The sequence below is a fragment of the Oryx dammah genome, unplaced genomic scaffold, assembly GCF_014754425.2.
Source record: "Oryx dammah isolate SB20612 unplaced genomic scaffold, SCBI_Odam_1.1 HiC_scaffold_25, whole genome shotgun sequence".
NCBI classification, from domain to species: domain Eukaryota; kingdom Metazoa; phylum Chordata; class Mammalia; order Artiodactyla; family Bovidae; genus Oryx; species Oryx dammah.
In genome coordinates, this window is record NW_024070209.1 from 2,321,532 (window position 1) to 2,348,074 (window position 26,543).

General features: G+C 45.6%; 1 protein-coding gene and 1 long non-coding RNA gene across 2 annotated transcripts; one reads left to right on the forward strand and one right to left on the reverse strand.

The window, feature by feature from the left end:
* Window positions 1–2,802: 2,802 nt before the first annotated feature.
* On the reverse strand, window positions 2,803–22,709 carry STARD7 (StAR related lipid transfer domain containing 7). Its single transcript, XM_040267582.1, has 8 exons — window positions 22,381–22,709; window positions 13,956–14,164; window positions 12,916–12,965; window positions 11,597–11,707; window positions 11,432–11,514; window positions 10,928–11,027; window positions 5,650–5,734; window positions 2,803–4,676 (listed from the first exon to the last, which is right to left on the reverse strand). The coding sequence occupies exons 1-8, from the start codon at window positions 22,707–22,709 to the stop codon at window positions 4,492–4,494; spliced, it is 1,152 nt and encodes a 383-aa protein (XP_040123516.1). The 3' UTR covers window positions 2,803–4,491.
* On the forward strand, window positions 22,708–26,158 carry LOC120883547. Its single transcript, XR_005725806.1, has 3 exons — window positions 22,708–23,281; window positions 25,036–25,171; window positions 25,777–26,158. It is a non-coding gene; the product is annotated as an uncharacterized LOC120883547 (long non-coding RNA).
* Window positions 26,159–26,543: the final 385 nt, after the last annotated feature.

The window sequence follows — 26,543 nt, forward strand, 5'->3', positions numbered from 1 at the left end:
CAATCCAGGTTCCAAGGTTAAGTCAACAGCCCTGGGAAGGATTCGAACATGCCACCTATGAGAAACTAGCCGAGTTTGAAGCCATTTGCCAGAGTTTTCGTAGGGTCAAAATTAGGTCCACACCCTGGCTCTGTCACTTCCTGTGCGCCTTTGAGCAGGAAAATTACTTAACCTCTGATGCCATTTCCTGCTTATAAAACAGGGATAGCTACATTCTCGCAGAGCTGTCACAGGTAGGATTATAAGAGATCTTGCACGAAAGCATGAAGCACAGTGCTGGGCACAGCAGATGCTCAGCGACTGTGCTATCCCAGCACAACAGAAGCCAACAGCGTGACGAGACAGGCGACAAGTTAACGGCACTTTAGCTTATGTTAGTAGTATGCAGACCAAGGGAGCTGCCGCCCATGTTGTATCCTCTAGGCTGCGTGAAGGCTGTCAGCACCTGCGGTTCTGGGGCAAGTAGCCCGGGGTGGGGGCCAGCTATGGGAGTTCCTCAACAGTTTGAAAACTACATTTCACTAAGGATTTCCCAGGTGGCGCGGTGGTAAAGAACCCACCTGCCAGTGCAGAAGACACAAGAGACACAGGTTCAGTCCCTGGGTCAGGAAGATCCCCTGGAGGAGGAAATGGCAAACCTCTCCAGTATTCTTGCCTGGAGAATTTTCAAGGACAGAGGAGCCTGGGGGGTCTACAGCCCACAGGGTCACAAAAAGTTGGACGACTGAGCACAGGACAGGCAGGCACTAAATTATCTTAAGCACCCATGAAGCTACATTACAGAGGGCAGGCTGCCAACTTAGCTACTTAGCTGCTCTTGACAAAGGACACAAATGCAACAAATACTTAATAGGATACTAATCTGGGGGGTGGGTTGCTAGTCATTTAGGGAGCAACCAAGGAAATTTTAATATGAATTATTAGATATTATGTACAAGAGTTTATCTGTATGCTATTTGCAATGCAGTTTACACAGAGTATCTTTATCAAACAAACAAACAAACAAACATGCTCAGGCACTTCCCGGGCAGTCCAGTGGTTAGGACTCCATGCTGCCACTGCATGGGGCACAGGTTCAATCCCTGGTCAGGAAACTAAGATACAGCATGCTGCACAGCAAGGCCAAAAAAAAAAAAAACATGCTCAAGGATTTAATGAAATGTTTGCAATTTACTTTCAGATGGTCATGAAAAAGTATTAGTCTAATCGGGCCACTGTAATGAAATGCCACAGACAAGAGTGACTTAGACAAGATTTCTCACAACTCTGGAGGCTCAACCACCGAGGTTGAGATGCTGGTCTACTCTGTCCCTGGTGAGAGCTCTCTGGCTTTTCATGCTCCTCACAGGGTGGAGAGGGAGATCAACTTTGGCAGCAATTAGTATAACGGGCACTAATCCCATCACGGGGACCCACTCTCATGACCTCATCTAAACTAATCACTTCCCAAAGACCTATCTCCATCACTGTTGAGGGTTAGGGTCCCAGCATGCACACACACTTTAGGACACAGTCCAGTTATAGCCAAGTGTATACAAGGAAGATAAAGCACACACTATAATAGGGCTAACAACCAGCAAAGGCAGGCGAAGGGGTATACCAGGTTTTATTATTAGTACTCTTTCAACTTTTCTGTATGTATAAAATTGTTCAAAATAAAAAGTTGAATTTTTAAAAACTTTTTTTTGATGTGGACCATTTTCAAAGTCTCTATTGAATTGTTACAAAACTGCTTCTGCCTCTGTTTCATGATTTTTGGTTACAAGGTATGGGGGATCTTAGCTCCCCACCAGGCATCAAATCCACACGCCCTGCATTGGAAGGCAGAGTCTTGACCACTGGACCACCAGAGAAGTACTCAAAAGGTTGGAGGATTTTTAAAGTTCTGGTGACATAAAGCCTGGGAAAAGCTGTTACATGAGCACCACCTTCAAGAAAATGAAGGGTTCTTCCGCAGGAGAGTTTTCCAGTGTTGCTTCAAGCTCAGGGACTGACCCTTCAGTAGACAGGATGAGGCCCACTTGGCGTCAATGTAAAGAACTTCCTGAAAGCTGGAGCTGTCTGGCAGCACAAACGCTGCTCTCAGGAACCCAACTGCTTCTCTGTGCAAGCATTCACGCGTAGCCTGGACAGCGGGCAGGGTGCCAAGCAGGGCGCAGGCCAGCACCCAGCTCTGTCCGTATGTGAGGGTTGCACAGGCCCGCGTGTACCCACAGTCCACGCCCTCTAACAGGAGGCCTGCTAGCTGAGGGCTTCCCAGCACTGTGGAGGAGCCGCCGCAGTCTCGGGCGTGCATTCACGTTCACCTCATGTCTCCCACAGGCAGCATCACACACACACTCAGAACTCATCGTGTGCTCGGAGTCTTCAATGGAGCTGTCACCCACACCAACCTGCATCCCAGCAGGACCACCTGTGACCTCACTTCCCACCACGCCCTGGGCTTTGGGGCCCACTGCCCCTCTTCGGCTCCAGGGCTCCAGACCCAGGCCAGAGGTCCTGACGCTCTTCTAACACTGCTCCCACCAAGCCCATCCTTTCAAAGCAAAGGGTGTGGGTTACCAGTGGATCCAGACAAGGAAGTGGAAATGGGTGGTTTGTTTTCAACTGCCAATCTGGTCACCTGGAAAGGCCTTATAGTCTATAGACAAGGTGGTGGGTGGTGTGTCAGTTACTTCCAGGGAAGACCAAACCTTGCTGCTTCCATATACCAACTCTGCTGGCGGGAATACGCTTTTTGACCAGGAGAAACAATAAGCTCAGTATGCAAGACTTCCTTGACAACGTACGTCCGAAGACACATTCTTTCATACCAATCCTTATGTATTTATTCACGCATTTGGTAAAAACGTCACAGTCAGGAGTGAAATCATTACAATGACGTAAGTAACTGTACAAACCAACACCAAGTGCAGAGTCAAATTGCCAAAAAGCACATGAGCAACGCCCAGCTCCTTTGCTCAAGTGTACTCACGGCACTCGCCCATACCACCCGTCCCAACAGTCACAGGCGCTCAGTTCCAACGCAACCCAGGGACTCATCCCTGGGGATGAGGAGGGAGACACAACCAATGAAGAGAAGCGGGACTGTCTGAGGCACCCCTCTGGTCTGCCAACGACGCAGAGATTGCAAGACGTCAAAGAGTGGGGCAGGCATTTCCTTGGCACAAAACTTAGGCCACAAAAAAGTTAAGGGGCTTAATCTCCGCTTTCGCTCCTCTTTCAGCAATACAAAAGGGTAGCAAGTGGGGGTGGGGGAAACCTAGTCATTCATATTCTAAGAAATAAGGGGGAGGAGGAGGATCTGAAGCCCTGAAGCCCGTCCCGATGCTCCCAGTCAGACTGCAGCACGACCATAAGCCCCGTTAGCCAGGCCAGGCCGATCCCATCTGATTGTGACTTTATCGTAACAGTGTGCTTTGCCTTAATTTTAGCTCAGAAGACGACGAAAAGTTTTTCACATGGTCACATAAGTCACATCCCCCTTATATGAGCATTTGGGACCGACTGCATCTGTCTGCTCACACAGCTTGTCTGTAGCTCTGAGAGCTTCCAGGGAGGTGCCCAACCCCCAACCCTCTGCCTTCAGCCTTCCAAGATGGCCTATTTGTGAGCATCAAATCAAAGTGTAAAAATAATGCTTGAATCAAAACGGTGCTGTCTATACAGTCCAGACTATGGGAAAAAAAATCCTATTCCATTCCCTAATTCCACCCCCCGTCTTTAACACAAAAGTTAAAAACAACACAGCACACAAAGCTAAACTGGATAATGTTTTGAGCATCTCCACTGATCCTATCAAAACCACTGATGACAGAGTCACTGTCTGACAGCATCAGCTTCCCAGCGTTCTTGGCAAATGGGCTACAGGGAGGCAGTGGCCCAGACGGACACAGCACATGAACGCCGAAGAACCGGCTGACTCAGGGAAACTGCTTTGCGTGGGAAACGGCAACGGGAGGCGGAGATCGACACTTCTTGGAACAAACTTTATGTCCCTGGAGACGGGAAGGCGAGGACAAGGCACTTACACTGCCAAGCGACAGTTCACACCCCCCTCGACACCAGGACTCTGGCCGAGAGTGCCCCTGGCCACGACCCCTCACTGGAGACTCAACCATCCATGTGGTCCAGCTGGACCTTCAGAACCAAAGGAAACCCACCCAAAGTGCTGCAGAACCGAGGATGAGAACGGATGTGGGCAGAGAAAGCAAAGGATGCTGTCCCCTCCGGCCTGAGGCAAGGCTGGCTCCAGAGGAGCTCCAGGAAACACCAGTTTCAAAACGCGTGGCCCAAGAACGTGACCAGGCCCCTTCGATGCCTCCTCCTTCTGTTCCGATACAGAGCAGCAGGGCTCTGAGAGCAGTACTGCATCAGCCCGCGGTGGTGGGCACAGCAGACCCCTTCGAACCCACCCTGTTTCGCAGCAGAGGGCGTGATGACGCCGAGACAGGACTGGAACCCGGCTGGCCCTGCTTCCCCCAGGGCCTGTCAAGCATACTCGATGCGGGCAGGCCCACAGCTGCCCTCACTCTTGCGCTCAGAAGATGGGGTGGCGGCTTTGGCCTCATTTCCCACTTCCAAAGGCTTAGATGAGATATAGTCCTTCACTTTGATCTCCATGTTCTTGGCTTTCAGAGTGGCCGTGTGCAGCTTCTCCAGGAAATCTGGCATGCCTGTTGGGAGAGAGGGCAGTCTGGGTGGGCGAGCACACAAACCAGCAGGCTCACAATGTTTTCATTGTTCTAGTCACTCAGTCGTGTCTGACTCTTTGCAACCCCATGGACTATAAGTCTGTCCATGGGATTTCCAGGCAAGAACACTGGAGTGAGTTACCGTTTCCCCATTTCCTTCTCTAGGGGATCTTCCAGACCCAGGGATCAAACCTGAGTCTCCTGCATCCGCAGGTGCATTCTCTACCGCTGAGCCACCAGGCTCAAAATTAGCAGGGCCTGTTTCTTTCCAGGTAGGAAGTCAGTGCCTCCTTATAGAGATCACAGCCTCGCTGATAAACAACCAACTTACAGGGAGTGAAAAACCACCCAGGACCTCTGGGATCCTTTGAAAAGCCACCTAAGTCCCCAAAGGCTCTCTTTTATGTGATTCAAACATCACTTATCAGTGGCACAGCCAATTTTGCTGAAAAATGTCAAATAGTAGAAATACCTAATCTCCTCTCCATTCCCCGCTGAAGGGTAAGACGCCGCTTACAGAGAACAAGAGAAAATCTCATGAAGCCGTTTCTAAGGGAAGAGACTGGCCAGGAAGAATGCAATCCCAGCTGTCATGTGCTGTTGCCTTTAAGAAGGGTGGTGGCCCCTTTCTCCAGTGGACTGTCCTATAACCACACGTTTTAAGGCTTCCAACACGATCTAAGAAGAAAATCTGTAAATGCGTTAATGTACACAGTGTGTATTAAGCAAACGTTCTTCGATTCACCTCTGGGCATAGGTTTCGTTTTGGGACTGCAGAATGCTCATCTCTCCAAACTGCAGCCGGAGGCTTCACTACCTTCAGGACAGTATTCAACAATGAACTCGGAAGGCCTCCCATGAAATAAGTGTTAACCTCCCTGAAGTCACTGAGAAGCTAGAGAAAAATAAAACGTTCAGCCCAGATACCCAGCCCTGTGCACAAGCACCCACTCACCGCTGGAAACCATCCAACTAACGCAGTAGCGAGGAAACACGGTCTGGGGGTTGTCACTGTATGTCAGCAAGTAGTCAAAGCCGTTCTGGAAAAGAAAAACAGCAAAGATGAAGGTACCCAAATTACCCCTCACAGCCTCCATACCCAGTGCCACAGAATAACCAAGATCGGACTCTGGAGTGGAGAGCGGCATTTTTTTTATCCTGAGCAGAAAAGAGTTAACACTGAAGACCTGAGGGGTTACTATCTAGTGAGGTTGGCCCAGTGGTGTCCAGGAACTTGGTACCTGCCTGACCCCGGTCAATAGTTAAGTACTCCAGGGCTCGCTGTGCCTCCCCTGTGCAAACAACGTGCTTCCTGCTGAGCCCCTGCTCTCCCCGTGTGGTCTGGGACTGTAGGACATGCTAGGCAGAGGGTGCCTGTGTGACCAGCGCCCAGTACAGACTTTGGGCACCGAGTCTCCACTGGGCTTCTCCAGGCAGAATCATCACACGTGTTGCTGCTTTTCTGTGGCTGGAAGAGGATGTATTCCAAGAGCCTTCACAGGACAGGGAGTGTGGGGAGCCTGCAGGGATTCCTCCAGACCCTGCCTGCATCTCCCCGTTTTGATCCAGCTGTGCATCCTCCCATCTCTGTGATAAATCTTAGCCGTGAGTACACTGTCAGCTGGGTCCTATGTGTCTTTCTAGTCAATCTTAGAATGTCGGGGTAGACCTCAACACATACCCCACCATGTTTAAATATCTTAATCTTTATTGAAATGACATTAACTCTTACTACTATCACTATTAACACTAGCATAAACGTTTACATGGCCTTACAACTATGTTGTCAGGAACTGCTTCAGCTCCTCACAACAATCCTATAATGTAGACGCTGCTAATCCCCATTTTACAGATGAGGAAACTGAGCACACAAAGGTGAAGGGACTTTGCTCAAGCTCACCCACTATTCAACCAGAGCCAAGAGGAACCCAGAATCCTGACCACAGGGCCAGGCACCCATTCTCACTGACTCAGCCCTCTCCCTGGTACACTGAAGACAAAGATTAAGGAGATTTACAGGGGGCCTGATCCCCGGAGAGGTCTGAAGCAAATATGCTCCACCCAAAGGGTAAGAAAGAACCACTTTTAAAAACTTATTAAATTTGTTATTGTTTCTGTTTTATGTTCTGGGTTTTTGGCTACAGGATCTTAGCTCTCCAAGCAGGGGGTCAAACCCAAATCCCTTACATTGGAAGGCAAAATCTTAACCAACAGACTGCCACGGAGGTCCCAAGTCTGCACTTTTCAAAGCAGACTGGCCACAGCTGTAGACAGCAGCACTGTGACTCACGCCTTTACACCAAAGCCCACCTTCTTCATTCCCTGGGTGAAATGTTGAGTCCTTTATTCATCTACTCAACAGCTCTCTGAACGTCTGCTATGTGTCCGGGCACTGTGCTAGGCACTATACGGGAAATAAGAACATGCTAGTCCTCGCCCTCAGGAGCTTCCAATTAATAGGATAGATGGGTGCTGTAACAGAGATATAGACTGAACACCACAGAAGTAAAGAGGAAGGAGAGGTGAAGCCTGCACAGTGGGAACAGTGACACCACAAAGGCTGGCTAGGAGACTATCTGAGCTAATACATACCAAAAACTTCAAATGATCCTTCCCATAAAACACTTGCACTGAAAAGTTGAAGTCCTCAGCTCTCATACACTACTGCCTATACTGAAAAAAGTCAAAACTGAAAACAGCTGCCATCAGGAAGAAGGAATTAAATGGATAGAAAGAACAGGGATGTAAGCTAAATTACTCTTAAGAGTGAACAGGCCCAGAAATATGAGAACTTCTAAACGCCGAAGTGTGGTTTTAAGACTCCTAGAAGCAATGCTCATTTTCAGATTCACACCTGAAACTATAGAAGGTGAGCCTGAAATACAGCACCAGGAGACAGGGGAATTTCCGAGGTCAAGTCAGAAGGACTCTGGCCAATAAGAGGGTCCTAGACAAAAGTGACTGTAAAACAAACCAGATATGCTTAAACTTTTCAGTTTCTAACAGCATCTCTTTTTTCTTTTGGCCGTACCGCACAGCACGCGGGATTGAATCCAGGCCTCTTGAATTGGAAGTATGAGTCTTAACCACTGGACCACCAGGCAAGTCCCATCATTTCTTTAAAAAATAAAAACTTTAACCTTTGGAGGACTGCTTGTTGAAAGAACCAATTCAATATTTTAAAAACTAGTAAAATGAAGGAAACAGATCAGCATCTTTTTTATTTCCCTTTCCTCTGTGAACTACAGGAAATCAGATAGTCAATGTATAAACTTTCAAGTACTGGCTTTCCTGGTGGCTCAGCTGGTCAAGAATCTGCCTGCAATACAGAAAACCTGCGTTCAATCTCTGGGTTGGGAAGATCCCCTGGAGAAGGGAAAGCTACCCATTCCAGTATTTTGGCCTGGAGAATTCCATGGACTATATAGGCCATGGGGTTGCAAAGAGTTGGACATGACTGAACGACTTTCAAGTATGTCAACTAATAAATGGAAATAAGCGAAGAAAGAATGAAGAGTTCATACAAATAGTATTTTGTAACTTCTAATAAAATAGTTGAGCTGAGTAATATTCATCAATCACCTCCAAATTCACAAAGAAAGGGATCAGAGCCTTGTCGTGGCGAAGGGGCTTGCTAACTCAGTGAAGCTATGAGCCATGCCATGCAGGGCTGCAAGACCATCAGTTCATAGTGGAGAGTTCTGACAAAATGTGATCCACTGGAGGAGGGAATGGCAGAACACTCCAATATACTTGCCATGAGAACCCCGCGAACTGTATAAAAAGGCAATATCAGACATTATGTACCTTTCAATACAGCAGTCTTGCTCCAAGCAAATAACCTAAATCTGTTCAAGCCTCTAGCTCTAAGTGCCCACATACAGGGAACAGAGGGGACAGAAAAACACGTTAGACGACACTATGAGAACATAACCAGCAAAATCCAGGACAAAGAAACTGCTTCTTCAATAAATACAATTCCAAGGGGGAAAAAAGGAGGGAGAACTCAAGATATAGATGCAAAGCTACAGTGTGAACACATTTCAACATTTGGATCTCATCTGAAATCGGATTCAAATAAATACAAAAAAATTCATGGATCATCAGGAAAGCTTGAACACTACAGATATTAGATATTAGGGAATACGATATTATGTTTTCAAAAAATCTCTCTTCTTTGTAGAGAGGAATTCTTCGGTTCTTCTACAGCAAAACCAGAATCTGCTTCAAAAAAATCAGGGTTGTGGGAAAGTGACCAGAAAGAGTGCAGATAAAACAAGTCTGGCCAAGAGTGTGGTCACAGCCGGAGTCGAAGGAGGACAGGGTCCGTGTGTGTTACTCTCTCCACTTCTCCATCTTTCGTCTACATCTCAAATTTTCCATGATAAAAAGAGAAACTGGGGAGTTCCATGATGGCCTGGCAGTGAGCATTCCAGGCTTTCACTGTCGTGGCCTGGGTTCAATCCTGGTCAGGGAACTAAGGTCCTGTCATCTGGCAGCAGAGCCACAATAAAACAGAGCACCACACCCTGGCTCAGGATCTACCTTCCATCTGGAAATCCAAGCTCAGCTGCCTGGCTTTCAGGTATCTTCTAAACACGGTCAAGGTAATCACGACTCCTCCCTAAACTCTGCCTTCCTCTCTAAGCACTGGGTCTCTCAACATCCAAGGTTCCCTCCTTCCTTTGTCTGCGGCTGAATCGTGGAATCATGTCTTCTACCTCCAGGGTCCTTCCTATTTTCCTCTACCTAGAGGCTGCTTTTTCACAAGAACCAACTCAAGTCTTACCTTTCTCCTAAGAGCTTGTCACAACATGCTACAATACTTACACAGATGATTCATACTGTTCCCCCACCTCAGCTCAAAGAAGCTATTTACTGGTACAACACACTCCGCTGGTGGCCCAACTCTGCCTTAGCTATTTCATGATCAGGGTTTCCAAAGGCAGTAATGCTGGGACTCGAAGCACTTTCTTCCCCCCGAAATAGGAAATACAAGGACAAGGTTCAAATTTCAAAGCAACATCAAAGAAAAGCATGAGGCATAATTCTAACTCCCACAGTCCCCAGCCTGCCCAGGCAATAGTAACATATTGCTTCTAATGCAAGGACTTTGAAACATGTTTAACTGTACTTACAACACACTGGAAACAATACTTTCTACATTGCCAACCAAGTTCTTTCTTTCTCAGCCTCTCTCTCACATATATCTGTACATATGTAATCAAACAAAAGTTCCATAAAATATGCGTACAGTTTTATTTCTTTGCAAGCACTAATTAAGTCTGTCTTCCACTAGCAGGTAGCAATTCATGGTTTGAAGAACACTGCTCTATGGGACTTCACCAGTGGTCCACTGGTTAAGACTCTGAGCTTCCAATGTAGGGGTTCGATCCCTGGTGGTGAAGATCCCATGTGCAAAAAAAACCCCACATTACTCTAAAACAGTACAAACATCAACATACAGCTCCCCGTAAACCACCACACTGACTGAGGCAAACCACAGTTTCTGTCACACTTAGAAGAGTCCCATTATATAGGTGGTGTAAATAAAACAACTTGCTGAAAACAAAAGCATGGCTAAGAGAAGAGTCATACAGCTCTAAAACACAAGTAACTGATGGGGAGAAACAGTGATTTCAAAGTAAACAGGACTAAAAACAGCAACCACTACAATCAATATGTACGCTCAACAGGGGTTTGGCTAAAACATCAAAAATAAAACACCACACTAAGTCGAAGAAAATATTCTTTGCAAAGAAAGGTCATAAAATGTTTAAGAAAGCAGACAGCATTGATAAGGAAATAGGAGTCCAGAAACGTGTTACGTGTTCTGCCCACTGTGGGGAAATTCTGATGGAATGGGTAGCTCGCTCTGGTTCCTCAGAATGCTGCCAACAAGCCTGTATGAGTCAGGGCCACCGTCTTCTCATGACTGCCCCTCAGGTAACAGGAGCCAAGAGGTCATCACTACTTTGTCTCAAGGGTTTTCCAGGTACACCACTCCACAGGAGGCGTCCTGAAGTGTGGTTCCCAGGCCAGCAGCACCAGCCTCCCCTGGGAGCTTAAGACATGCAAATTCTCAGGCCACAGCCCAGCACTGTTTAAGCAAGCTCCAGTGGATCCGAAGCAAGCCAAGCTGGAAAACCAGCATGCTCTCCCCAGTTCAGACAAAAGGCGTTCCTTGAGAAAATCCCACTAACCCATCACATCTCGGATGATGTACAACTCACCTCATCAAATGACTTGTGTGGACGGATAACCATTTGGGACTCGTATGATCGGACCCTGACAAATTCCGGAGACTCTGGCACACTCGGGTGCTCCACAGCACTGGCAAGGAGAGAAGAGAGAGAAACTGAGGACTCTCTACACACAGGACCACCGGAGCTGGAGTCACGAAGTAAAGGCAGCCTCTTAACTTTTAAACGGCAACATCAGAAAAGTCATGAATGAATATACACCAACTTCTAAAAACAGAGTGCGTTAACTTGGTGTTTCCTGTCTCAGTAGGCTTTGTGTTGAAGACAGTGTCTCTTTAATTATCAGCATTAAGGAACTGAAGGATTACTCTGATGAAAGGTTTGCATCCCTTCAACCCTCTGAGATAGTCACATTCTCGCTGGGCCGCATGGCGCCCCGGCTTCACTCACAAGACAAGCAGACTCCCACCAGACACGTGTGAATGAAGGCCAAGCTGCAGCAACTCGGCAGGAGCCCCCGCTCAGCACACGTACCGTGACACCAACACCATCACGTTGTTTTCCTCATCCACGCTGTACCGCCGAACGTACACATAATCCCGTGAGTACATCGGGTACTAAAGAAGAGGAGAGGTGGGAGGATCAGGGCTCTGTCCCATGTGGACGTGATCAAAGCAAAACCAGAGGGACAATACTCACGGGAAAATGGGTCACCCAGTGAAGAACCTCAGAGCCACTGACCACATCCCTCTCAATCACTTCCAGCTTGATCACCAGGGCGTCCCACTTTTTCCTATATTCTGTATCCAGCTACAGAAAGAGCAAAGACCATGAAGACCCAAGAAATCCAAAACAAAGCTACAGAAGACTTCTCTGGAGGAGCGGGCTTCTTACCCAAGAGCCTTCTGAAACACTGATCTGACCTAAGGGCAGTGCTCAAGTGTCAAAGACACAGCTGTGTTACTACTACCGAAGAGTCCTTGAATAAAATCCCTTCCTGTAGGCCAATCCCATTACTTTAAAAGTGAATCTTAAAAAAAAAAACCCACAAGTGTTAAGAAAATAATATTGTCATAGACATGTCTAGAGAAAATAAAGTAAACAGAGATAGAAATTTGTACGGGTGAAATAATTCCAAAAGGTTTTAAACAGACAAAAAGTCCAAAAGTACGGGCAGACACCTCACACAAATACCAGTTGCATTATTTTTAAAATCTCTAACATCACTAAGAACTAAGGAATCTCAAAGTAAGACACATATCACACACATTCAAATCAACAAAAATTCAATACAGATTGACAGAATTCAGTGCTTAGTGGAAAAGCGTGCCTTGTATGTTAGCAGTGGGTATTGTAATCACCAAACTAGTTACCCAAAGTCTAGTAAAACATGAGAACTCCAGGAAGGAAAAAATTTTTTTAGAACTCTAGGTGATCCCAGCTCCCCTTTTCTGTATTTCCCCGGAAGGAAGAACAGAGTCTTTGAACACATACTCTTATCTTTATTAAACAAACAGCTTTACTGTGGACAAGTTCCAGATTGCTAAGTCTTGACTGCATCTGTATACTGCAGGGGAAGGACATCACTAAGCCAACAGGTAAAACTGGAATACAAAGATTCTATCAGCGTTGCATCAGTTAAATTTGCTAACTTTGTTATAATGGTACCATGGCTAATTAGGAGAATATGTCCAGTTTTTTAGGAAATACACACTGAAGGGTTTTGGAATAAAGGGTATGTAACTTACCCTCAAATTGTTTAGGGGGAAAAAACTATTAAGTCTTATTAAAGCACTCAAATCCTTCCTCTATTTGATCTTCCCAACAGTCTTATAAAGAGCAGAACTGGCCTCATCCCCAGCAGGCAAACTGTAAGTCAAAGGCTCACCCAGAGGCTATCTGACGTGAAATGAGGGGCAGAGGGATGGACTGAAGCCAACATCTTGTAAGTCAGAGAAATCACTCATGTGGACTTCTAGGCTTAGCAGCTCCTCATCTGGGAGGAGAAACGTACTTACCTGAACATTGAAGAACTGCCGTGGTGTCACGTCCGTGTAGGTTCCAAACACTAGAACAGAGAATAAGCAAGGTTTGCCACACTCATCACCGGCTCTATTCCATCACGTAACTGCATTTCAACAGCAGAGTACTGACGTGCAGATCTTAAAGGCCGATTCAGAAACCAGAAGTCACACTGGGGCAGCAAAGTATGACAAAGGCAACCATTAGCAGAGCATAACAAAGACAAGGAGACGCTCGTCATCAGTGCAGTTGCTCAGCTATGTCCGACTCTCTGCGACCCCATGAACCAGCACACCAGGCCTCCCTGTCCATCACCAACTCCCGGAGTCCAACCGAACTCATGTCCATCGAGTTGGTGATGCCATCCAACCAGCTCATCCTCTGTCGTCCCCTTCTCCTCCTGCCCTCAATCTTTCCCAGCATCAGGGTCTTTTCAAACGAGTCAGTTCTTTGCATCAGGTAGCCAAAGTATTGGAGTCTCAGCTTCAACATCAGTCCCTCCAATGAACACCCAAGACTGATCTCCTTTAGGATGGACTGGTTGGATCTCCTTGCAGTCCAAGGGACTCTCAAGAGGCTTCTCCAACACCTCAGTTCAAAAGCATCAATTCTTCGGTGCTCAGCCTTCTTTATAGTCCAACTCTCACATCCAAACATGACCACTAGAAAAACCATAGCCTTGACTAGATGGACTTTTGTTGGCAAAGTAATGTCTCTGCTTTTTAATATGCTGTCTAGGTTGGTCATAACTTTCCTTCCAAGGAGTAAGCATCTTTTAAATTCATGGCTGCAATCACCATCTGCAGTGATTTTGGAGCCCAGAAAAATAAAGTCAGCCACTGTGTCCACTGTCTCCCCGTCTATTTCCCATGAAGTGATGGGACCGGATGCCATGATCCCTTCACTGGGGAGAGGAAAAACAGCAGCACACCAGGACAGTGCTCCCGGGACAAAACCAGAATGGAGAGTGTAAGAGAAAAGAGTGGCGGGCACCTGCTGGGGCGAAACACACCCCCAGCAGCCGGGCAGGACTCACCTCGGTACTGGTAAAGGTGGGTGCCTGAAATGGGACGCCGCCACAGCTTGAAGTGTTTCTTATCCATCACCATCTCCCATGGGTGCTCTTTGCCTCCTGAATCTTCAACCCCTTCTGTCTGGGATTTTGGTTCTGGGGGGTGGCGCTCAACTCCAGAGCTCCGAAACATACCTGACATTTCCTCCAACCGTTTCATCTCATCAATGGATCTGGGGAGGAGAAAAACAACAGGCATGGTGGGGTGGTTGGAGTCAGCCCTAAAAAATGAACTAGCCACACAAAGACTTACACAGAGTGGTGTGGGTTTAAAACAGTATAAAGTGTAGGGAATAAAAATACGAGTTCCTGAGTCTGAATCCCAGTCTAGCATTCATCAATGAGAATATTAAATCACTTAACAATCCCTATTTCTTAACCTGTAAATTGAGGATGATAATAGTACCTACACTTCAAAGGTTGATTATAAAAATTAAATTTACATGTAAAGTGCTTAATACTAGCCATATAATTAGCCCTCACATTTTATGCCTATGAAATGTCATTTGATATCCTTTGCCAGTTTTTAAATTCGGTTGTCTTCCTATTACATTGTAAGAGTACTCACATATTTTTCCTCCTTTATTTTAAAGAGAGATAATTCACTTGCTATAAAAAAATTCTGCTTTTACTGTATGGATACACCCTATGGATATATCACACTCTTGTTTACCCATTCGTCAGCTGATGGACATGCAGGGGTCTTCTAGTTTTTGGCTAGTATGCATACTATTGCTACAGATATCTGCATACACCCTGCATACAGACGAAAGCTTTCAGTTTCTTTGGTAAATTCCTAGGGGTAGATTTACTGGGTCTGGGAAACTTAACTTTTTGAGCAAGTGCCAAATTATTTTCCAAAGCAGTTTTTCCATTTCTAAATTCACACCAGCAATGTATGAAGGTTCCAATGGCTTCACATCATTGCCAACACTTGTTAATGTCCATATTTTTGATTCCAGCAATCCTAGTGAGTATAATGACTAATGACGTTGAGCATATTTTTATGTGCTTATGGACTATTTGTGTATCTTCTTTGGAGAAAAGATCTATTGAAATCTTTGTTTTAAACTGGGTTGTCTTTACTGTCAAGTTTTATTTTATTTCTGAACAAAAGCAATGATTTATTGGTAATGGAAATGAATGAAATATTGAAAGTCTCTGGTGAGAATCAAGCAATTATCCAGGAGCTGTAGATCTGATTGCAATATGGTCTTCCAGTGTCTTTTGTACTTTTAGTGGCTTTCTCCTTTTTTTGCCAACTACTTGTTTGAAGTCACTTATATTTGTTGCCTGGACTGGACTCCCAATAAAAGTAAAATATGAAATTCTTGTTGTTTCTTCTTCACCTTGATTGGACTGAACAAATATCTTGTCCAGGGGGATCGTGGCAGGGTATTTACATATGTAAGCTCTACATGATTTGGCGTGATAATGGTGAAGGGTCAAAATTAAATTATTTACAGGGAATACTGAAACAGTAGGAAAATCAAGATTACAATGGGCAGAATGTCACTGAAATTTTACTGGAATTCTAATTTTTACTGAGGAAAATCGTGGCAGTTATATTCTTTCTGATACTCCATCATTCATTCTATTCCTTAAAATGTTAAAAGAAAAAAAGAGCACGCTGGCAATCAGTTCCTAAAACTACCCTGCGCGTGTTTTTTTAAGCTCGTCTCTGTATGTGTTCAGTAGCTTCAATCATGTCCAACTCTCTGCAACCCCGCAGACTGTAGTCCACCAGGCTCCTCTGTCCACGGGAGTCTCCAGGCAAGAATAAAGGGGTTGGGTTGCATGTCCTTCTTCATACTGTCAAGTTTTAAAAGTTCTTCATATACTCTGAACGAAAGTCTCCTGTTAAATATTTACAAATATTTTCTGACTTTGTGGGCTGTTGTTCCACTTTCTTAAGAGTAACTTTTGCTGTACATAAGTTTTCAATTTTGATGAAATCAAATTAATCTATTTTTTCTTTGACTGTTCACGTTTTTGGTGTTATAGCTAAGAAACCACTGCCTAATCCAGTATCCTAAGAACTTATGCCTATATTTTCTTCCACAAGTTTTAGTTTACATTTAGGTCTTTGACCCATTTTAATTTTTGTGTACAGTGTGAAGTATGGGGTGTAAATTCACTATTTCGCAAATGCATCTCCAGTTGTCCCAGCACCATTTTTTTAAAAAAAAAACACGGTTTTCCCTTTAATCTTTAAACAGCAGTTAGCAAAACAAGACTGCTGGCTGACTCTGTCACTTTTACAATTCAAGACTGAAGATACCACCTACTGATATGTTCTGTCTGAACCGCCCTTTCTTACTCCTCTTTAACCTTCAAAAACCGCACAAAGGGATTTGCCTGGTGGTGCAGCGGCTAAGTCTCTGTGCTCCCAATGCCAAGGGACATGATTCAATCCCTGGTCAGGGAACTAGGTCCCACATATGAGTTCGTATGGCACAACTAAAGATCCCATGTGCTGTAACCGAGACACAGTGCAGTCAATAACTAAAAATATAAATAAAAAAAAACCAAAAACATAAAGTTCAAGGTTAACTCCAAGAAAGAGTTAATCATACACATTTACTTTTATTCCTCTGCAGAAACATACTGCACTATATTATAATTAATCTATCTTTATGCCTATCCTCCTTACTAAAATGGCTCTTAGCAAGTAACTGGTAAACATTACATGCTCAATAAGTGTTTGCAGAATAAACTGAGTAAAATAAATATGGAGGTAGCAACTTCACTTTCACTTTTCACTCTCATGCACTGGAGAAGGAAATGGCAACCCACTCCGGTGTTCTTGCCTGGAGAATCCCAGGGACAGAAGAGCCTGGTAGGCTGCCATCTCTGGGGTCGCACAGAGTCGGACACAACTAAAGCAACTTAGCAGCAGCAGGCCTCAATAATTCAAATTCTTATTAAAAGATTACATTAATACACTGCTTTAGAAGCCGAAAATTCAAAATCATACCAGTATCCCCCAATTAAAAGTTTAGAGCCATCCAAATGACAGTGTAGAGATCTGGGTTCTAGTCCTAGCTCTGCCAACTCAAGCTGGGATTTACAAGTCCTTTTACCTCCAGTCTCCCCCATTCCACCTGTAACATGAACACATTATTCCTTGAAGGTTTATTCCAATTCTCTGATTTTTTAACTTTGAACTTCAATGAAAGTATTTGTGTACGAGGACATTTGTGTTTTGACCACCTGAAATCTTTTCCTACTGAGAACCCCCAAACAGGTGAGATACAGCCCAGTCTCTTTCGCCCTAGCAGTGATCACGTTAACGCCTAATCCAATGAGGTTAATCAGAGACAGATTTCCTCACTTATCTGGAGGGAGAAATGCAACTGATCTGGGGAAACAAAACCAGCAACACTGCCCAAAGCAGGGCGTTCCTGTAGCGCTTGGCTATCCTCCAAGCCAACGGGTTCTCGTTGGCCTTGCAGCAATGCTGTGTGTCCTAACACCTTTCTGATTAAACCCTTTTTGAAGAAAGTTAACCAGTATCAGTTTCTCTGTTTGCAACTGATAACCCTAGCCAGTCAATTTATATTGATGTTCTGATGAAAAATGTTTAACCATTTTTTAAAAGTTTCAATGTGAATTAAACATTGCAAAACAGGACTGACTAATACCGTTTCAAAAACCATAGAGAAATAGGGAAGGAAATTTAGAGTAGGCAATAAGGTCTTGCAGAGGAGAAAGCAAAAGTAAAGACACAGCTAGCTTTGGCTGTGAGAACAACAATGCAGGCATCACGTAGACCAATCATGGCCTGCTGAGGACTAGCAAAGCACCCTTCAACACAAGTTAAGCTGGACTCTTGAATGTCCTTACCACATAATGAAGAGGGGCAGGAACGTCTTGAGAAAAATACATCAGAGGCTCATAAATTTATACAGTAATATGGTTTTAAGAAAATTAAACTATATGACTATAGGCAATATTTTTAATGGCCTTCTAAGACTCAAAGTGGTACAGAGTTTCTGACTCACTGCTTAATCAGCCTCTTAAGATTAAAGGTCACTAGGTGACCCTGAAAAATCATGAGACTGAGTCCCTAGGGGGATAGCAAAGTCCTGTGAAGGTATGACATTCACTCTTTGTATAGCACAATATGAATGCCAGAAGAAGACTGCATCATGAAAACGTCAATGATCACTGTCCCAGGTTTAAGAATCTCAGAGGGGTCTCAATTTCTAAATGCTGACATGACAGACATCATCAGCACAGTCACTATTATTTGTGTGAAGGAAAAAAATAAAAAACACCTCTCACTATGTATCCCATTATTCTGCTGTGTCAAATCTCATTTGGAGGGGATGGTTGCCTACACCTTGTTATCTAAGAGACTTAAGTAACAAGGGAGAAATAAGGACAAAAGAGATTAAACCCAAAATAGCAGCAGAACCAGATTAGTAAGAGGATCAAAGAAAGATAGTCAATGCTTTCCTTTCTTCAAAATAAAATCATTTCAACATTTAAGAAAGGCTGTATGGAAAGCTATAGAAATTGAAGGCATAAAATCATGAAAACAGAAAAATAAGTATAATCATATTAGGCTCATCTAGGGGAATCCTACCCTAAGTGTAGAGCTTAATATAAGGCCCCAAAATGACTCAAATGAAGCCATTCCTGTAATGAGTAATTTACCAAAGTAACACTGCTGTGTTTCAATGATCCCCTCCTCAAATTCCCAAATTATTGGGAATTCCCAATAATTCTCAAATTATTGTCAAAGTTAAAGACCTTGAAGAACAACTGTCATGGGACAAACCCAGAAATGAGACATCAATAGCTCCTTGCAATTCTGAGCCAACTGGCTAACCATCAGATAATGAAGACAATCTCAAAAAACAAAACAAAACAAAACAACTCAGCTTTTACATAGTTCTGATTATCTAAGAATGTATGAGAGTAAAAACATCCTTAAGTGACAGTGGGGGGGTGGGGGTGGAAAGTCCCTTTAAGCCAAAAGGACTTTTTCTTGATCATTATTTATCTAATTAATAGCACAGTGAAAAGTTTAAAGGCTGAAATAGGAAACTGGCCCATTTTCTTCATGCAACTTTATTGGTACATATTTACTCAAATTTCTAGAGCAATGAATTGTAAGTTTTTTTAAAAAGAAGAGGGAAATTAATGGAACATCTTCCGCTAGTCTTTCATATTTCTTAACTTCCTTTTTGTTCCTGTAATTTTTTTTAATGTTCCAAAATAATAAAAAAAATTACTATTAATATTTTTCCATAAGATTTGCCCTGCACTCACAGAACGCCAGTCAGCACCAAAAACAGTGGTTAAAAGTTATTTTGTCCGGTCATTTAATTAAAGTCAATCAGGTAAGAAAGCATTAAAATAAGCATTAAAATACCTGATTTCTATACCTGGACCATCAATGAGCACAATTTACTTCTTTCCTCAAATTTTTGTGCTGATTCTCAACTAATGAGTTCCTATTTAAGATGTTCACATTCAAAAAGGGAGCCTTACAGCCCACCACTGTGTAACAGCCGCCGTATCAGAATGAGTGTGTACCAGGACAAGCTGGTACAGAAATGGCACAGAAGAGCCAAAGCCTGTGATTTAGGGGCCATGGGACAATCACGCTCTTCTTCCACGAACAATGAAAGAAATGCACATGTCCCGAAGCACAGTGGACTCTGCTCATTCTGGAGGCCACCCAAAATCATCTAACCAGCACCAACAGAATCTAAGATCTTCCAACCTCAGCAGTGCATCCTGTAAAGCAAACAAAATGAAGCACCAAGCCTAAGCGCAGATGGGAAGGGAGTCTGGGGGGAAAATGGATACGTATCTATGTATGTCTGAGTCCCTTTGCTGTTCACCTGAAACTACCGCAACATTGTTAGTTGGCTATACCAGTATGAAAGTTTAAAATATACATAAAAAACCCACCAAACCTAAAAAGGCTAACCGGTACCCAGAATATCTTATTCAATAAAACACTGGGAATTCCCTAGTAGTCCAGTAGTTAAGATCCATTGCTTTCATTGCCAAGGGCGTGGTCTGGATCCCCAGCCAGAAAACTAAGACCCAGCAAGCCGCACACAGTGCGCTCAGAATTAATTAATTAATAATAAAATACAAACATGACAAGCTAGGAGAACAAAGACCTTTGAAATCACCATACAACCTACATACAGTTGACAGCATATCACCTGCCCCCCCATCAAGATAACATTTCTAAAAATCCTCAAAATGGACTTGAACAAATTTTAAGTATATGACTGAACTCAAGCATGAACTGGACATGGAGAGTTAAATGAGGGCCTTTACTGGAACAACAAGGCTGGAGAGGGTCAAAAAGGGCACCTTAAGTGCTCTTACTGGCCTTTGTCTAAGCTTCTGTATTAACCCCAAGTGGGTTAATACAGAACAATACCTCTTCAGGAGCTGGATTAGAATCAAGTGCTTCAACTGTCTGATTTCTTTCTCCCACAGCGGGTAGTTGACTATGGACTCAAATGTTTACCACATCTATTTCTTACCCTATTTTTCCCCTCCAGCTCCTGGAAACGGGAGACCTACTGAACAGAGAGGTTCTAGAAATATCATCAATAAAAATACATGATGAAAAAGATGAAACCTATCACCCGGGCCCCAACACTACTCAACTCCTATTCCCAACAGGGCACCCAGAGGCCCTTTCCTGGTCTTTCTTTCCTAAACCAAATCCAACTAGGAATTTTTCCCTCAAACTTCATGACTGTGGAACATGGGTATTCCATCATCATCAAAAAATTCCATCATCATCAAAAACAGAATGCAAATTCAAACAGCTGATTGGTAATTTTACAACTAAAAAGTTACCTTCCCATATTTCTCACACCTGAGAACAAAATACCCCAAAACACAGAAACTAGGCAGACCACCTCTCATGCTTTGATACATTAACGTTTTTAAGTAAGGTTGTTCATGGCTATGAGTTTAAAATGCATTTGTAAAACAGTCCTTTTTACTGCTAGGAAAATTATTACCCACTCTAAAGATACACTTTGCATATACCGACAACTCACAATGTTACCTGGCATCTGGGTGCTACACTTCCAGACAGATCACAGTATTAACTTTACTGAAATATTTCCACTTTCACCTAACCAAAAGTGTGAAATAACAGGAAAAAAAGACTAGAACAGACTTGTATCGGAATTTATCTGAGGTAGGGGGACTACCCGAGGTTCTTGAAATCAGTTTCAGAGTTCAGGGGGCAGAATATGTGGAGAGACACACATTTTTTGTTTAAAAAAAAAATATATATATATATATATACAGCAACATTGTAAAGCAAGACCCAAAGCAAGGTTTCCTCATGATATTACATGAAAACTGTAAGGGCTCAGTTTAGAACCACAGATTAACAAATTCAACTAATGGTACCATCCTTCTCACAGAAGTTTTTGATGATGACAACGTGATTACAGAGCCTAATGAAACTCTCGGAGTTCTAGTGGAAGTAGCAAGAAAAACTGACCTAATTCTTCCAGGTTAAAATGTGTGGGCTACTGGTTTGTCCCCAGAGGGCAGAATCTCCAGTCTCATAATCCCGCCATGAGTCACAATGACAGAAGAGCTCTCCTGGCATTTCTCACGAAATCCCATTTGGAACAATGTAACTTTGTAAATTGCTTATCTACATCCTCAGGTCCATTTTAAAACCTGTTTGGTTTTTGCACCTTCTATGCGTGCGTGCTTGCTCAGTTGTCCTAATCTCTGAGACCCCAGGCCCCTCTGTCCATGCAATTTTCCAGGCAAGAATACTGGAGTGGGTTGCCATTTCCTCCTCCAGAGGATCTTCCCCAACCAGGGATCGAACCCACGTCTCCTGCATTGGCAGGTGGATCTTTTACCACTGTGCCACCTGGGCAGCCTTTGCATCTTCCTGAAAGAATGAAAGATTACATGAGCAATAGCTTACATGTCAATACCAACTTCCCACGTTATGTTTTTTAATTAGTAAAAAAAAAAAAAAAAAATTGGCCGCACCCTGCGGCATATGGGATTTTTAGTTCCCTGACCAGGGATGGAACCTGCGCCTCCTGCATTAAAAACGCATTCTTCTTAATCACTGGACCACCAGGGAAGTCCCCAAAACGTTATTTCTAGAGTGGCACGCTCCCCCAAAGTCCCCCTCTCCACTAGCCTACACCTGCAGTTATTTCTAATTCAACAAATCAAGTTAACCCGCAGAGGCAATGTAGAACGTAACTTGCATCGTCACTTCCAGTACCTCCCGGTCAACGGGAGACAGTGATCACCAAGGCCGGCCCCAGGTTTCAAGGTTTCCACCTCCCAGTCCCACCGCCCCCACCCTCCCCTCAACCCCACAGAGGAAGCACGACCTCGCCTCCAAGCCCACCTCTGCAACTCCTCCTCCCGGATCCTCTCCTCGTCCCACACGAACACGCCGGCGAGCGCCGCCATCAAAGCTGAGGCATGGCCCGGGCGTCCACGCAGCCGGCGCCAGAGGCGACCGAGGAGGACGCGGCGCGAGCTCTCCGAGTACAGGCGGCCGTAGAGCTGCGCGATCTGCTGCGCGCGCCGCACGCGCAGGCCCGTCACGAAGCGGCACTGATTGGCCAGCAGGGCGAGCAGGCCCCCACCCCGCGCGCCCGCGCGCCCGGCCGCCGCCGCCGCCGCGCCCACCAGCCAGGCGGCCAGGCCGGCCGGCGGCCTACGCGGGAACATGCCGCCCGCTCACCCCGCCGGGGCCCCGTGCACACGCCGCGCGCTCGGCGGAGAGCGACACCGCGCTCACGGCGCCAAAGGAACAAGGCCGGGAGGGTGCGGGCGCCCTCTCGCCGAGTCCTCCTAGTTGGCCGGCCCCGAAGTCGCCTCACGGTCTAACAGGTCCTTCATCTCCCTCTGCAGCAGCCGCTGAGGAGAAGTCTCCTTTAAGAGAGAGTCGGTCGAGGCACCGGCCGCGGCGGTGGGCCCGCGACCACTGCAGCCAGCTCTCCGCGGTTCCGGCTGCAACGCCAGAGGGCCGACAGCGGGACAGCCCTTTCGGCCCCCTGCCTCCTCGGCCTCCCCAGGCCGGCGCCAGGGGCCGGGGTACAGAGCGCGCGAAAAGCGAAGAAGCTGGCGCAGAGATCCCAAGCGTTCCGCGTCCACCACATGCGCGGCCAACTTGCACCCTACACCCAGTCTCCGCCTCCCGGCCCTGATTGGGCGCGGCCCGGACTCCGGGTTTTGATTGGTGGATCCAGATGCTCGTCACTGCCCCCTAGCGCGGCGAGCCTGGAACCCTCGCTAGCAAGGTAGGTGGCGCGGCGGCGAAAACTAGTCAAGGGCGGCTCGGAGAGTGACCGGCGGTCCCCGCCGCCGCCGCCATCTTCCGGCCGGCCGACCCCGCCCCGCTAAGGTCGGTGGCCAGGTGCCGGTTCGAACCCGGCTCAGTGCCCTCTCGATTGTTTTAAGAGGCTTGCGATCGTCGCCTCTAATTTGAGTCTAGGGTGAGGGTGGGATCTTGGCTTTGCGTCCGCGAGGCTCTGGGGATATCCCGATTGGGGACTGGGGGCGGGACAGTGTAGACGCCTTTGGTGGGTGGAGACCCTGCCGAGCCTTCCTCGGCCTCCCCGCTAGCTTTCCCGGGAGCGCTGTGCGTGCCAAGACCACTGAGCACCGACCCTGTCTCTGCGACACCTCGACCGAGAGCGGGCCAGTGGGACATCCTTCGAGCCTAGAACACTGTCAAGAGAGCGCTTGGGCAGGTGACCCACCTCAGTGTGGAAGTGCAGTAGCCCTTTCGTAAAAGGGCAGCAGAATGGAGTTCCTTGGGGCAGATGGCCCTGGTCGCTTAGTAGCTGTCCTTCTGTCTTTGACCCGAAGGTGACAGCGTGAGAAGGTAAACAAGTTTCCTGAAACCTGCTTGGCACTACCCAAGAACAGCCTGGCTAAATGATCTTGAAGAGTACTAAATGACTATTCTGTGCACAACCTCGTTAAAACGAAAGGGCTGAGTGTCCAGTCGGAAAACCTACACGAAATTGTTTTATTTTTTAAACTTATTTTAAGCTTATATGTTACGGTACTGTAAAAGGAAGTCTTCATTTAAAATTTAAAAAAAAAAAAAAGGAAGTCTTCATGTGAGAGACTGCTCATTCCAAGGCAGTGAGTGCATTTAGAAATTTCACCCTTAATGTACTTACATGAGCAGTTTTATGTGGTCTTAATAAAAGATATTTCTCCAAAAAGAAAAAAATTGCTTTACTGGGAGCTGAAATTTAGATCTATCCAGACTGTCTGCTTTTACTCTGGGGATTGTTACTGATGTTTATTTTCCGTTGAAATAAGGAGACATGGGTATATAATAGAAAATGGTATTTGATGCTTTGTGGAGCCAAGCTTTTCTCACTGGTGGTAGGATAGCTGGAAGCGGATGTGAGGGTGTATGGTTAGGCCACTCAGGATGGTGGTTCACCTCTCTGTGCATGCCCGGCGAGACCTGTACCTGCTTCACCTACACCTACTCACATGATTGACCTTCCTACACACCTCCTAGGTACTTGCCCCAGGCCCCAGCTAGAGATAGCTTATCAAAGGGGTGGTGAAGGGCATGTCCTTCTGCTGTTTTCCCTGGTAACTAATGAGCCCGCCTGAAATCAGTTCCGCTACAACTGGCCATCGCCCCTTCCCTTCAACAGCAAAGCCTGCCACCTTGTCCTGCCTGCACTGCACTTCACAGTGTGGGGTGTCGCTTCAGAACCTTGCTTCAGACGTGTAAGCCCCCCATCCATTAAACCAATGATGTCTGTTGCTGACTCCGTGCTCTTCCATTTGGAAGCTGGGCAAGCACAGAAGCCTTGTAGGTGCAGTCCAACAAAGGGGAAAGGCTGGATTTTCCTTCTCTCCGTCTTCCTTTGATTTAAAGGAGCTTAGGGCTTCTGCTTTTGTTCCTTTTGGGCTTTTTTTGGGGGGTTTGTTTTCTGTTTACCAAAATGAGTTCTCAGGAACACCAGCTGAGCCACTCCGATCCAGCCATTTTTCCCCTTTGTTGCCTCTTTCTGCTCAGTACGTAAACACTGTCAAGATCACTGTGAAGAATGGGACCTGAACTCTTCCTTTTTCCAGACACCACCCGTCTCCTTCGTTTTACAGCTGTGGTTTGTTTTTGAAAGTGATGCCAAGCTGGACTCTGGGGCTCCCAGGTGAGTAGGCTTTTTTGGCCTTCAGCTTCCAGGACCTTCTCTGAGTTCCAAAGGGCAAAAGACTTGCTAATTAAGGGAGGAGCAGTCACAAAAGGACCTGGGGCAAAATTAAAGGGACCAGAGAGATTCACCAAGATTAGCAGACTGGACCACCTCAGACCTTGTGTTGTGTTCAGTTGCTAAGTCGAGTCCGACTCTTTATAACCCCACGTGGACTGCACCATGCCAGGCTTCCCTGTCCTTCACTATCTCCCCGAGTTTGCCCAAATTCATGCCCAGTGAGTCAGGGATGCTATCTGACCATCTCATGCTCTGCCAGCCTCTTCTCCTTTTGCCTTCAATCTTCCTAGCACAGACCCTAATTTTGTCAGCAACCTCGCCCTTTTTGAAGCTTCCCGGAAGGATGGGAGACTGTTACTGCTTTGATCCCTATCGCATACTTTGCCTGACTGTATGCCCTCTCCCTGTTGGCCAGGGAGGGGAGCACAGTTCTTGAAGTGCTAGCCTACTGCGTTCCGCCTTTGCCTGGCAAAGTAATAAAGCCACTTTTCCCTTCTCCTCCCCATAACTCTTTCTCCGTATTTCTGTTTGGTCTTGGTGCACAGAGAGACAAGATTTTGGCATCAAAAGGATGACATGAACATGCTTGCTGTCTCCATTGCTGTACCTACCTTTCCATTCAGCTTTAGAAGTTTCAAAATCCATTTCTCTATACCATTTTCTCTACCACTTTGTTGTTCAGACCCTAACAGTACTCTCTAGCCTAACCTCTCTTCCAGTCCATCAACAAACTTTGTTTTGCCTGTGTATTCCCAGAACAACGTTGAAAAAATATATTCCCTTTGTATATTTTTGACTTGATGCAAAATTCTTAATCATTAGCTTGTCTTATAAAGTTAGGTTCTGCCTATTAGACCCACCAAAACATAAAGCTGAGCAGGCATAATAATCCATAGTAAGTGGTGCATCCAGAATTGGGATGAGAGGCCAGGGGCACAGTAAGCCACACAAACGGATGACCTAGACATCTGTGTCACCTAGCATTTGGGCACTGAAAACAGGAAGACACAGGGCACAACCTTCCAAAGAGTAACATAGCCGTTGAGGACACAACATAAACTGGTTAGAACTAACAAGATCCAACACAACAGACAAGTCGACTTCCACTTGAGCCTCAGTGTACGCTCCTAATACATTAGCTAAATGACACACCCACAAGTGCCATAACAGTACCTAGGCCCAGCACAAAAGACCAAAATAAGGGTGGTGACCCAATTCTGGGGACCCTCTCCAGAAATAGTAGGAATAATCCTCCCACCTCATTAGCCTATGAAATTACCCAGCCCATAAAAACCACCTCTCCCCCCATATT